At 45.2% G+C, this 13,530-nt stretch overlaps 2 protein-coding genes across 5 annotated transcripts; both read left to right on the forward strand.

Annotated features, from left to right (window-relative positions):
• The first annotated feature begins 346 nt into the window (after positions 1-346).
• LOC129354679 (dnaJ homolog subfamily C member 27) lies at positions 347-3,479 on the forward strand. The gene is made up of 7 exons (XM_055024166.1): positions 347-707; positions 1,437-1,519; positions 1,592-1,661; positions 1,742-1,906; positions 1,988-2,110; positions 2,181-2,341; positions 2,412-3,479. Exons 1-7 carry the CDS (start codon positions 621-623, stop codon positions 2,542-2,544), a joined length of 822 nt encoding a protein of 273 aa, XP_054880141.1. The 5' UTR covers positions 347-620; the 3' UTR covers positions 2,545-3,479.
• A 1,841-nt stretch (positions 3,480-5,320) lies between these two features.
• LOC129354678 (adenylate cyclase type 8-like) lies at positions 5,321-13,361 on the forward strand. 4 transcript variants are annotated; one of them, XM_055024162.1, is made up of 24 exons: positions 5,321-5,431; positions 6,100-6,376; positions 6,467-6,664; positions 6,744-6,983; positions 7,056-7,284; positions 7,385-7,534; positions 7,610-7,740; positions 7,832-7,943; positions 8,029-8,156; positions 8,226-8,384; positions 8,478-8,712; positions 8,794-8,982; positions 9,058-9,158; positions 9,374-9,575; positions 9,730-9,825; positions 10,335-10,462; positions 10,560-10,641; positions 10,711-10,869; positions 10,946-11,092; positions 11,447-11,539; positions 11,603-11,717; positions 12,680-12,804; positions 12,879-12,960; positions 13,039-13,361. In XM_055024162.1, exons 2-24 carry the CDS (start codon positions 6,132-6,134, stop codon positions 13,359-13,361), a joined length of 3,669 nt encoding a protein of 1,222 aa, XP_054880137.1. In that variant the 5' UTR covers positions 5,321-5,431; positions 6,100-6,131. The 4 variants fall into 4 exon arrangements, with proteins under 4 accessions (XP_054880137.1, XP_054880138.1, XP_054880140.1 ...); XM_055024163.1 differs by having other exon boundaries at positions 12,879-12,977; positions 13,039-13,344; XM_055024165.1 differs by lacking the exons at positions 11,603-11,717; positions 12,680-12,804; positions 12,879-12,960; positions 13,039-13,361 and having other exon boundaries at positions 11,393-11,476.
• The last annotated feature ends 169 nt before the right edge of the window (positions 13,362-13,530 follow it).

Genomic DNA, 13,530 nt, shown 5'->3' on the forward strand with positions numbered 1-13,530 from the left:
TAAAAAGATTAAAGGTAAAAAATAATAATGAACAACATCTAAAACTTAAATATTACTGTGTAAAAGTTTTAAAGCTGTCAGTTTGTTTTGTGTTTTCTTTCCCTCCAAAGATTCAATCTTGGTGTAAAAACGTCTTTTGACTGTGATCAACTTTACAGGAACATTATTATCTTCTCTGCATCTCCACTGTATTGATCCAGATATTAATCAATGATCTGGGCAGAAGAAAAATACTCTTTTTTTGTTCAGTTTCACCTTCCACTAAACCTTCTAACGTTTTTTCATTATTATTATTATTAGAGAAACTAATTGTAGACTTGAGCCTCTATAATGTAATTGAACTAAATCTTTTTAATGATCCAGATATTGATGGGTCTGTTCCGAACCTCCGGTGGGTGGCAGTGACCCACCAGTTGGTTCCGGTCCAACATCAGAGCAGATCAGGTTCTGATCAGGTTCTGATGGTGCAGGAGTGAAACAGATCAGACTGAATAAATCCATCATGTATTGATTGATCCAGTCTGAGCTGCTGTTGTCCTGGTGGCTAACACCGTTAGCACCGTTAGCCTGCAGCGACTGAGTCATTTTCACATTAAAAGTCGCTTTTAGCCGCAGCTGCCATGGAAACAACAGCGACGAAAAGACGAGACAACAAGAAATCCCTGCGGGTTAAAGTCATCAGCCTGGGGAACGCCGAGGTGGGGAAGGTAGGACAGTTTGACTATTTCACATCAAATCTGCATGGAGTCTGGTCCGGTAGAGCTGGACGCCGCAACACGGACTAACCGCAATGTTTTATGTCATAATTGTTTATTACACGTAAACAATTCAGATATTAATTAATTAGATGGAGAAACTGCTGACAGCCTGGATTGCAAACCCTTTTTTAATATTAATAACATACTGATGATGCCTTTAGGTCTGAGGCCAAGACGTTGTTTAGGCCAGACTTTATTTAAATAATACGTTATTTCATTATTCCTTATGATTTCTGTAAACTTCAAAACACTTAAATAAATGTCCTATAATACTGATGACCACTCTACTATTCGGCTTATAAATGATTCATATAGATATTATAATGTATATCAGGAATATTATCTGATGCTAAAATAAGTTAAAAGGTGTTTTATTTACAGTCTCCCAATTTTAAATCTCTGAGTAAATTTGATGATTTTTTTAGACAGTTTCTACTCATGTTTTGTCCATTCAACAGTTGCTACATCAGATGTTTAACACAAACCTTACCAGTCAGTTTCTCGGTAAACTGATCATCATTATTGACAGTTCAGAGGTACCAGTGGGTTATTAATTATTATTAATGGGCACAAAATCAAAAACAAATGCCTGCTCACAAAGTGGAGATAGGAGTAGGAGGAGTGATTGAACCTTTAGTGTCAGGAACATCCTGGTTCTTGACCTGTTTGTACCTTCAGAGCTGCATCATCAAGCGCTACTGTGAGAAGAGGTTTGTCCCAAAGTACCTGGCAACAATCGGCATCGATTACGGAGTCACAAAGTAGGTTCTCACACCGACCGCTGTCCTGAACCAGACGGCTGTACGTCGTAGTGACGTGTGTTTGTGTGTCAGAGTTCAGGTCAGAGACAGAGAAATCAAGGTGAACATCTTCGACATGGCCGGTCATCCCTTCTTCTACGAGGTGAGACGTTACAGGCCAAGGTCTGGATTGTTTCAGCAGGTGGAGGCTCAGCGACTCGCTGGTCCTGCTGCTCGTTTCAGGTCCGTAACGAGTTCTACAAAGACAGCCAGGGAGTGCTGCTGGTGTACGACGTGGGGCTGAGGGAGAGCTTCGACGCCCTGGACAGCTGGCTGGGGGAGATGAAGCAGGAAATGGGCTCTCAGGCCAACATGGACAGCATCGTCTTCGTCGTCTGCGCCAACAAGGTCCGATCCGATCGACCGCCAAGTCATCAATAACATGCTGAACAGATCTGGGTCAGTCCTTCTGGTCTCTGGCGCCCTCAGGTGGACCTGACGAAACGGCGGGTGGTGGATGAAGGTGAGGGTCGTCTGTGGGCGGAGTCCAGAGGGTTCCACTACTTTGAGACGTCGGCACAGAGCGGCGAGGGCATCAACGAGATGTTCCAGGTAGACCTGATGTCCTGTGAGCCGCAGAGTTCGTACTGATGCTCTGAGGTTCTTCCGGTTTCCTCCGCAGGCGTTCTTCTCCTCCATCACTGACATGTGTGAGAACGGCGGGAAGCGGCCGGTGTCAGAGGTCAGTGTGGGCTTCACCAAGGAGCAGGCCGACACCATTCGACGCATCCGCAACAGCAAGGACTCCTGGGACATGCTGGGGGTGAAGCCGGGCGCCACGCGGTGAGTCCGGATCCTCGCCGAGGTCCGAGCTGCGGCGTCTCCTGACGCTGACGCTGTGGTGTGTCTGCAGGGAGGAAGTGAACAAGGCGTACAGGAAGCTGGCCGTCCTGCTGCACCCGGATAAATGCGTGGCCCCCGGCAGCGAAGACGCCTTCAAGGCGGTGGTGAACGCTCGCACCTCGCTGCTGAAGAACATCAAATAACGGAGAACCGCCGCTGCTCCAACACTGCTCCTTATTTATCTGGATATTTACTCTATCTCTGTGCCACAGTGCTGTTTGCCAACCCTTAACCTTTGACCTTTAACCTGAGGACAGCCGGGTCTGACGATGAGGACGGCAGAGTCCACCAGAACCAACCAGGTCCATTTAGAGATCTGAGTCTGCCACTGAAATGTTATTTAGATTTAATTTAAATATTTTAAAATATTTTTATTCTTTTCAAATATTTAGGAAAGTTTCCTGTTAATTTTTGTAGAAATTAAAATTTTCTTTAAAGTTATAATTTTCTTCCATAACATTGTAAAAATTTGTATTTTAAAATCTAAATTAAATATTTATTATTTTAACATCTTAACTGATCAATTAATTATTTTGAAATAATTATTATTGTCACTATTAATAATACTATTTAATTTTTTTGTTAATAATCTAAATTTAAAAAATAAAACTTCTTTTAATGTTACTTTCTGTGAGCGTCCAAATATGTAAATTTGGTTCACAAATTTTTAGGGAATAAATTCTTTTTACAATTTTTGTTTAGTTGTATCAAATGTTTAATTTGGCTAAATATACGTTGCAGCATTTTTAAGAATATTAACACTATATAAACATCACACTTAGCTTGAAAATAACAAAAAGTGAAGTTTTTTACCCCCACCCTTCAAAAAAAGTTACAATTGTAAAAAATGTAAAAACTGAGAAAACTATAAGGAGTTTCTATGGTGATATTGGCAGATAATCCCTTTTTTTAATTTGAGAATTAATTTAAATGTTTAATATGGACTGATTTGGGATTTAGTGTTATATTAATAATAATAAAATGTTTTAGATTAAATGTTCCAAATTCAACATGTTTATTAAAATTATCTCTAAAATCAGAAACAAATCGATTTTCTCCAAAAAACAGATAAAAATGATCAAATGAAATTCAAAGTAAAACTGATTTAACTCAACAAAATGACATCAGCTTCAAATTGGGCTCAGAAATACTGCAGGAAGTTGTCATTTCTAGAGTGAATGTCACTTCCTGCTGGTCTCATAATGTTTGTGTTCTGCAGCTGATGGACCGGTTCGGTTCTGTTGGTTCTGTTGATCAGAACCTCACTGAGCTCAGAATCGTCACTGTGTTTATAAAGGTCAAAGTGCATGCTGAATGTTGAGTTGTGATCCTTAATGTTCCAAACAAACAGCCAGAACCAGAACCAGAACCCGGCCAGCATGGCGCTCAGAGCAGGAACCAATCAGGCGATCGCTCCAATGACCCAGATTTCATCTGAAGTTTATTTACTCAATAATTCATTTAATTTGTTTTAACTTGTGATTCAAACCATTTTTAAAGTTACTCATTTTAGATTCATTTGTTCACCTGATATTCATTCATTTATAAATGTCAGTTTCCAACAAAATTTGTATATTTAAGAAGCTAAATATTTAGTTTGAAGCTCAGCATTTAGCTTGCCAACTGAATATTTAATTTCATACAAGATATTTAATTTGGAGCTAAATAGTTTGCTTGCTAACTCCATATTATGTTTGTTAGCTATTTAGCTCACCAACTATATCTTTAGATTTTAAAATAAATATTTAGTCAGCAAGCTAACTAGTTAGCTACAAATTAAATATAATTTGAAGCTAAACAGTTAGCCTGTTATCTTATTAAATAGATTTGTCACCTTCATATTAACTAATTTAATCCTGGTCATCGTTTCATCTGAAATCTTGGTTTAGTTGGTTTAATTTGTGAGTTTAGTGATTAGAAAACATTTCTCTGAATCTGTTCAAATGCTTTTTGTTGAAGTTTACCAGAATATTTAAGTTAATATTTCATTTTTCAGTGAAATGATGAGAATCAGCCTCCAAAATCTCCTTATTTCCACTGCCAAACATTAAATGGTTCAGTTTTAACTGGACTTTCTTCCCTTTACGTTACCATAGAAAGGATCAGCATGTTTCCCCTGAAGGTTTACATGAAGGATCCAACAGAACCACCTGCGACTGTTTACGGACTTTTATCAGGTCGACTGTTTGATAGCAGCTGGCATGGATACGTTATTGTTACAGTTTTATATTTTACATGTTTGTGTCGACAGGAATGAATAAAATCAGCCTGAGCTTCCACATGTTCAATCAAACTGATGAATTGTTTCTATTTTCTTATGAATAAGTCCTGATATGGACGGTTACCAGGAAATACCTTCACTACTTTATATCCAGTCTGAACATAAAATAAAGTGAAGAGGTTTCGCCACCAGGTGGCAGCACACTGAACCTACATCAGTGGACCACTTTTAGCTCCCTGATCAGATGCTTACAGTCCATCTTCTCAGATTTCTGTCCATCTGTGAAGTTGCCACCAACATGGTGACACAACCTGAGCACACAAACACAACCTGGCCTGGTTGGAGGCCTGCCAATCCCATCAGGCACCTGAACGGTCAGACACAGCCACATGCTTAATCTGACCGATTAATGATCAGCCTTTTGTCCATTTAGGAGTTCCTGATGGGATTAGCGCGGCACTGGGACATCTGCTGGTCAACTTCAGCTCATTACACCAAGCTGCTGCGCCTCACTCAGACCTGCAGTTCATTCAGGAGCTGCAGGTTCTGGCTGTGACCCGAGAGTACCGTCTGTCTTTACTCACCGACACCATGAAGACCGGACGCTTCCGCTGATAAAACCCTCAGGAGGCTGATGAAGAAATGAGGAGCTTGGAAAGTGTGTTTGTTTCATGGATAAATCACTTTGAGCTGAAGAAGTTGGAGTTGATGAACCTGAGATGAACAAGGAAGCAGCAAAGAAACAAAAACAAGACAAACCTCCAGAACCAGAGGCCTTACTGGAGAACAGAAACTGAATTCTGCAACCAGTGAGTACAACTACGACTCGGTTCTGTTCAGGTTTTCATCCTATGAACTAATATTCAGATGATTCAATAAAACCCTTTACCATTTCTTACCGACTGATTTGTTCCCATTGAGCCAATTTACCTTAAATCTAAAGGTTTCAGTTTGGTGGGAAGCAGGAATCCTCTTTAACGGTTCTGGATACTTTAACATGGTTGAGTCAACAGGAAGTTGAAGTACAGCATGGCAGCATGGCGCTGGCCTCAACTGGCATGAGATTAACACCATCTGCTTCATCAGCACTCTGACAGCATCAGTGGAGGCCTCTGCTGATTACAGACAAGAAAACCAGAGTATTAGACACCAGGTAGAAACCACTAAATAACTGGAAATAGAGAATAAGATGCACTTTTAAGCATAATAATAATAATAACTTGTTATATCTGTTGATGTTAAATCCTCTTGGAATCAAAGATGTCCCGTTTGAGAAAACCAAAGAGGCAAAGAGTAGAGCCCTGAGGTTCACCTCAGGGAAAAGTTTGACCCTTGATTTAAGAGCCATAAAGTGGGAAATTAAGGGATCTATCAGATTACTATTGAGTGACTGCACTGATTTGGCATAATGGACAATGGTCTGGCAGAGATCCTGACTGAAATCAGACGAGTGTTTCATGTTTTCTGCTCCACACAGCTCCGTAGCTCAGTCCTACCACCCACATAACCATGACTGACAACAACACCACACTGATAAATGGCGACTGTGAATCAGCCAGACAGCCCAGTGACATCACCTTCAGTGCGAACATCAGCCCCGCCCACGGTCTACGAAGGAAACGTCTGCTGTGGCAGACTGCCGTCAGGAACATCATCGACCAGCACAACCTGTACTCTCTGAGGCTCGCTGGCGGCCTGGAGAGAGGCAGACACCGCATCACCGTCACAGACGCCTACATTGCAGACATCAACAGGTACGACACCTGCTGCCAGAAGCAGCAGGTCCCAAGAACAAGCATTGGGATGTTTTGGTCTTTAATTGGTTTCTTTCTGTGGTTCTGCAGGCAGATTCGCAACAAGACGTCACGTGGCAATTTTTGGCAGAAGCGTCGATCGTCTGTGGCTCGAGTTCATCCAGCAACTCCAAGGATTTCTGTACAAACTCAAGTCGCACAACGTTTGCTTACCGATGCCGACTTCTTTGTGTCGTACGGATCGACGATCCGAGGCATCTTCATTCCCACCATGCAGCTGACATTCAAGTAGAGAAGCTCAAACAAAAAGGAAAAACAGTCTGATGTTCAACAGTTTTTAAAACTTGTGTTTCATCTGGACCTCCAGGTCTGCTGACCTGGAGTTGACCTACCAGCAGTTCTCCTCAGCTCAGCGAAGAACCTCTCTGGTTGTCACCAACCTCATCGACATCTTCATCCGGCTGTTCATCTCTCTGGTGACGTGGCCAACAGGTTGGGGGGCGGTGGCTTGTGACTGGCTGACCGGCCTGTCGCTCGTTCTGTGGGCCGGGATCTGTGGGCTGGCAGTGGCAAACAAGGAGGTGATGACTTCACCACAGTGGCTCAGGTATGGCTGAAACAAAAGGCTGTTAAACGTCCCAACAATATTTGATGACTATAAACAGGTCTGGATTTGCAGGTTCCTGTCGGTGCTCACCTGGGGGTCTCAGACCGTCCAGGTGTTGGTCGGGGTTTTCAGCTGGGCTGAACCCGATCACTCCTGGTATGTCTTCTTCACTCTGTTCTCCACCTACACCCTGTTGCCGCTCCCCCTGCCTTGGGCAATTGCCGCAGGGACAATCACCTCCACCCTGCACCTCCTAGTGGATGTCTGTTGGCACTACAGTGACCAAATTCTGATCAGAAGGGTTAGAAAAACTTTTAGACTTTCCATTTTTTACTGCCATATGTCTTCCCTTTTCAGTCTAAATGCCTCTCCACCTTCTTTATGTTCTTTCCTTTGTCCAGGTGTTCTCAAAAGGCTTGTTGTACCTGGCGATGAATACCGCCGGTATCTTCATGAACTACCTATCTGACCGGACTCAGCGGCAGAGTTTTCTGGAGACACGGAGATGTATAGAAGGACGAGTCCGACTGGAGAGGGAGAACCAAAGACAGGTAAAGTCTTCCCCTCTTAGGCATATTTACTCTTACGTAAGATGAACATGTCCAATTCTGTCATCTTTCTCTCAGGAGCGTCTGGTAATGTCCATCCTACCACGCTTCCTGGTTCTGGAGATGATTGCCGACATGTCTGCAGTGGATGAATATCTGCTGCCTCAACAGTTCCATAAAATCTACATCCACCACTACAAGGACGTCAGGTTGCCAAACCCTTTTCTGATCTGAAGCAAAGCGATGTTATGTGATCTACAGCTTCTGACGCACCAGTAAACATCTTCTCTGTTTGTCCAGCATCCTGTTTGCAGACATCATCGGCTTCACGTCTCTCTCTTTGATTCTTTCGGCTCAGGAACTCGTTAAAACTCTTAACGAGCTTTTTGGACGCTTCGACAGGCTGGCTGAGGTCTGGTGACTTTTTCAACAGTTTCTAAAATAAAAACTGTCAGCCTCCTTTGAGGACGAGGTTAAAGTTTCTCTCGTGTGAGCAGGAGCACCAGTGTTTGCGGATAAAGATCCTTGGTGACTGTTACTACTGTGTGTCTGGAGTCCCAGAACCCCAGCGCGGCCACGCCCGCTGCTGTGTGGAGATGGGCCTCAGCATGATCAGCACCATACGGTAAGACAACAGACACCCCAAACACCATCTGTGCAGACGTCTCTGTGACACATGAACACGATGCTGCAGGTATGTCCGTCGGGAGCTGCAGCAGGAATTGGACATGCGAATTGGCGTCCACTCAGGTTCTGTCCTCTGTGGGGTGTTGGGTCTTCAGAAGTGGCAGTTTGATATCTGGAGCTGGGATGTTGACATTGCCAACTGTCTTGAAGCTGCAGGAATACCTGGGTCAGCAGTTTAAACCAACACCTGGGTCTCTCAGAACAGCTAAAGCCAGTTCATGTTTCCAGCGATTGGTTAAGAGACGTATTCCTCTCTCAGGCAGGTGCACATTTCACAGGCCACTCTGGACTGTCTGGGTGGGATCTATGAGACAGAACAGGGCCATGGCCAGGACCGGAGCGAATTTCTACGGAAACACAACGTTGACACTTACCTTATCCGCCCGGCAACACGGGAGGAGGCCCAGCCACCTAAAGCAAGGCGTCCAAGTTATGATGAACTCACAACTTGGAGTGCTGAGTTGCCTTTTGGAGACATCCTGGGGATGAATTTCGTAAGAGCATGAAATATAGTTGACAAAAATCTGGATTTTTCAGGAGTCATTTCATTATTTCTTCCCTTGTCCGTCCCAAAGATCCTGGCCACTTTCACCAATGGCTCTCTCACCCAGCTGCCCAATCACATCACAGCTCAGCGTTCCGGTTCACGGGAAGTGAACAAGAGGATCCGCCAGGCAATGGAAGTGCGAAGCAGCGAGCGAATGAGGAAAGAGCACATCACCACTTTCTCTCAGGTGTTCAAGGACTCCCAAGTGGAGGGAAAGGTAACTTCCTGTTTGGAGATTGGTTTGTTTCAGGTGTGATGGGCAGGTGGATGATCATAGTCTGCTTCTTTTCAGTATTCTCAGATGAGAGATGAACTCTTCAAGTCTAACATGGTGTGTTCCTTCATCCTACTCCTACTGCTGATGGCCGTCCAGGTGCTAATTCCTGCACAGAGGTATGCTTCTCCACTAACCGATAGATTAATTCCTACCAAAATGTTTCTGATAACATAAAACAGGTTTTTAAATTGAATTGTTTCAGTTTTATGTATACTTAATGTACACTGCTCCTCACCAACTTCTGGTATAAACGAAACATCATCAGCGAAACAGGGAATGCCGAGTATTTATCCTCGTTTACCAGACCGGTGCTGTTTCTGTCTTTGTTGAGGTGGAGTCCGATGGTGGCCCAGTTCATCATCAGTGGCTTTGTCTACTTCCTGCTCCTGTTGTTGACTCTGGGGGAGGAATTTAAACGTTGCCCCTCCCCTCTACAGTCACTCTGCTGCTGGGTTCATGAAACCAAGTGCGCACGAACTCTCCTCATGCTAACTGCCATCACCGTCAACTCTGTGATCGCCTCGATGAACATCGTAAGTCTGAATGTTTTGATTTTAGTCATTTTGACAGTCACAACCCACACAAGGTTATTGGCTTCATGCTGTGTTCAGGGCTGCTGGGAAACTGGATCTGATACTGTGAAGGTCAAAGTTTAAGCACTGAAGCAAATGAAGTTTCTTCTTTCAGCTCTGGTGTGATTGGTCAGAATCCGGCGTTACTGAAGCATTTGTGACTCCACCTCCCTCCAGATGGTCAGACATGAACATCTGTACTCATCCAGAGGTGAGAGCTCCTTCATTCTGGACTCCTTGAACATGAAGCTAATGTCCTACCTACAAAAGTAACCTGCAGCGGTAGTCTGTATTATTAGCCTGTAGAACTAGCCTGTAGCATCAGATTGTAGCATTAGCCTGTAGCATCAGATTGTAGCATTAGCCTGTAGCATCAGACTGTAGCATTAGCCTGTAGCATTAGCCTGTAGCGCTAGTCGGTAGCATCAGCCTGTAGCACTAACTTGTAGCATTAGCCTGTAGCATCAGACTGTAGCATTAGCCTGTAGCATTAGCCTATAGCACTAGTCTGTAGCGCTAGTCGGTACCATCAGCCTGTAGCACTAGCCTGTAGCATCAGCCTGTAGCACTAGCCTGTAGCATTAGCCTGTAGCACTAGCCTGTACATTAGCCTGTAGCATTAGCCTGTAGCAGGAACATGACAGTAGCCTTCAACCTGTGCAGCTTTTCCCTGACAGTTCAGTAGTCACCATGGTTACCTGTCCAACCTTTTGTCAACAGTTCATGGTGCTGAGCGCGGTGGTCGCTATGGTTACCTGTGCGGTGTTCCTCAGGCTGAGCTGCATGCTGCAGCTGGCCTTCCTGCTGCTGTCCGCCGGTTTCTACACTTACATCATCGAGACTCAGAGGTACATTCAGGTGCTGTGGGACGTCTCTGAGAGGACGGCCGCCTCATGCCGTCTCCCGTCTCACGTTGTCCTCCCTGTTGATCTGATCTGAGGTCAGCTCCCAGCAGCTCTGCCAGGGGGGCGTTTGTCTGGTTCTCATGATGATGTTCGTGGTGGCAGTGCTCTACAACAGCAGACAGGTGAGGCCAGCAGGACAGACTGCTCACCTCTGTCTTCAGCATCTTATTCTCGCTCTTCTTCGTTGGTAGCTGGAGGCCATGGCGCGGCTGGACTTCCTGTGGCGCCTGCAGGCCGGGAAGGAGGTGGAGGACATGAAGGAGCAGCGTGAACACAACGAGTGTCTGCTGCTCAACATCCTGCCGTCTCACGTGGCTCAGCACTTCCTGGAGAGAGACACCAACAACGAGGTGACCGCCTGGGCGGACCAATCCCACGATGCCTCTGTCGCTGATGAACCAACCTGCTGCTGTGTTTGGACACTAGGAGCTGTACGCCCAGTCGTACCAGCGGGTCGGGGTTCTGTTCGCCTCGCTGCCCGGATTCTCCGACTTCTATGAGCAGAAGGAACTGGTCCATCAGCACGTCGAGTGTCTGCGGCTCCTCAACCACATCATCAGCGACTTTGACGAGGTCAGAACGGCTCAGACCTGGTTCACTGGGAAGTCCAAACTGTATACCAAAACTGGCAAATTTAAAGCATAAATTCACTAAACTAAGAAAAAAAAACAGCTAAAGGAACTCAGTGTTCCACCTTTTAAAAAATTATTGACTTAAGAAAAACTTTCATATCTTGCCCAAAAATTACGTGAGTCAGTTTTTCCTCATATTTCAAATGTACTGAGATATTACTTGTTCTCTATTGTAGTTGGACAGTTTTTTTCCCCCCATTTTCTACTCGTGATCAGTAAATCCTTTCCGGGCCTCAAACAGCCCCCGGGCCAGATGTTGGTCCACCCTGATTAACCAGCCTGCCTGTCGCTGCAGCTGCTGGACGAGTGTTACTTCCAGGAGGTGGAGAAGATCAAAACCATCGGCAGCTCCTACATGGCCGCCTCGGGCCTCTCACCTGACCGACAGGTGAGTGTCCTCCTGCCTCGGCTCGGTGCTGCGGCCGCTTGCTAACGGCGATGTGTCCATCAGGAGAGCGACGGCAGCTGGCGTCACCTCAGTGAGCTGGTGCTGTTCGCTCTGGCCATGCAGGAAACGCTGCGGCAGATCAACACGCAGACTGGGAACCAGTTCCAGCTGAGAGTCGGTGGGGGCAGAAACACACACACACACACACACACACACAGACACACAGATACACACAAACACAGAGACACACACACAGATACACACACACAGAAACACACACACACACAGAGACACAGATACACACACACACAGATACACACACAGAGACACACACACACACACACAGATACACACACACACAGATAAACACACAGATACACACACAGAGACACACACACACACAGATACACAGATACACACACACACAGATACACACACAGAGACACACACACACACACAGATACACACACACACAGATACACACACAGAGACACACACACACACAGATACACACAGAGACACACACACACACACACAGATACACACACAGAGACACACACACACACACACAGATACACACACACACAGATACACACACAGAGACACACACACACACAGATACACACAGAGACACACACACACACAGATACACACAGAGACACACACACACAGATACACACACAGAGACACACACACACAGATACACAGAGACACAGATACACACAGAAAGACACACCCCCCCACACACACACATACACACACAGATACACCCAGACACACACAGAGAAACACACAGATACACACACACACACACAGAGACACACACACACACACACAGATACAGAGAGAGACACACACACACACACACAGACATACACAGATACACACACACACATAGACACACACAAAGACAGAAAGAAGTTCCTTTCAAATTCTCACCATATTTAAAAAATGATTTTCAATGATTTATATTTAATTTAGGATCACATTTGTTTTTGTTTCTTATAATTTTTTTTATGTATATCTTAGTTTTTTCATCTCCAGTATTTCCTATGTATTTTTTTCCATAAGTAATAGTGTGACTCTCAAAGTGATTTAAAACCTCCAGCTGTTTTATGCAGTTCTCTCTCTGGCCTGTAGGTGTCGCTCACGGCCCGGTGATCGCAGGTGTGATCGGCGCCACCAAGCCGCAGTACGATATCTGGGGGGCGACGGTGAACATGGCGAGCCGGATGGAGAGCACCGGGGTCAGCGGGAGGATCCAGGTGAGCACACCTGTTTGTGGGAGGAGCTTATGCAGCCATCATCATCATCATATCATCATCATCATCTCCTTCAGGTCCCAGAAGCCACCAGCTGCATTTTGGTGGAGCAGGGCTTCCTACGGCAGCTCAGAGGGGACATTCATGTGAAAGGCATCAGTGAGCGACATGGAAAGGTCTGTGCTTCAGCTCCAGGTCACGGTATTAAGGTGAACTCTGACCCGTCTCCTCCTCCAGGTTCGGACCTACTTCGTGAGCAATCGGGACGAGCGGTCCAGCTTCGTGGAGCGCGGCGGTGGGCGGGGCTTCAGCATGAACAGGAACACGCTGGGAGCGGTGGTCTACAGCCTGGTGCAGGCCAGGAAGAGGGAAAGGCTGAGGGAGGAGAACGGAGGCTTCCACTTGGTCCAAGCTTCCTGATTTTCAAAATAAAAGCCTTCCTGCGACGGAGCATTGGAGGCAGATTCACACATAAAACCCAAAGAACTGTTCAGAGTGACCTTTTGTCTTTTACCTCAAAGTTATTCTTCTGTTTTGTGAAACCGGGGCCAACAAGCTGATCCATCCTGACCCGACCCGACTGGACCCGACCTCCAGATGAAGACATAAAGACACATTGCTCAGTGTTGGATAGTTTTCACTGTTTGAAGAAGCGATAGCGCTGGAATGTAAATGCTTGGAGGTTATTGTTGTACTTTTGTATCATTTTAATTCCTAAAATGTAAAATA

The sequence above is a fragment of the Poeciliopsis prolifica genome, unplaced genomic scaffold, assembly GCF_027474105.1.
Source record: "Poeciliopsis prolifica strain line A6 unplaced genomic scaffold, Auburn_PproV2 SCAFFOLD116, whole genome shotgun sequence".
NCBI lineage: Eukaryota > Metazoa > Chordata > Actinopteri > Cyprinodontiformes > Poeciliidae > Poeciliopsis > Poeciliopsis prolifica.

Coding starts and splice junctions, on each gene's coding strand:
- LOC129354679 (XM_055024166.1), top strand. CDS start 621: ATGGAAACAACAGCGACGAAAAGACGAGACAACAAGAAATCCCTGCGG. Junction 1,662..1,741: donor GTCATCCCTTCTTCTACGAG/GTGAGACGTTAC, acceptor TGCTCGTTTCAG/GTCCGTAACGAGTTCTACAA. Junction 2,342..2,411: donor GTGAAGCCGGGCGCCACGCG/GTGAGTCCGGAT, acceptor GTGTGTCTGCAG/GGAGGAAGTGAACAAGGCGT.
- LOC129354678 (XM_055024162.1), top strand. CDS start 6,132: ATGACTGACAACAACACCACACTGATAAATGGCGACTGTGAATCAGCC. Junction 9,159..9,373: donor GTGCTAATTCCTGCACAGAG/GTATGCTTCTCC, acceptor GTCTTTGTTGAG/GTGGAGTCCGATGGTGGCCC. Junction 9,826..10,334: donor ACATCTGTACTCATCCAGAG/GTGAGAGCTCCT, acceptor TTTTGTCAACAG/TTCATGGTGCTGAGCGCGGT.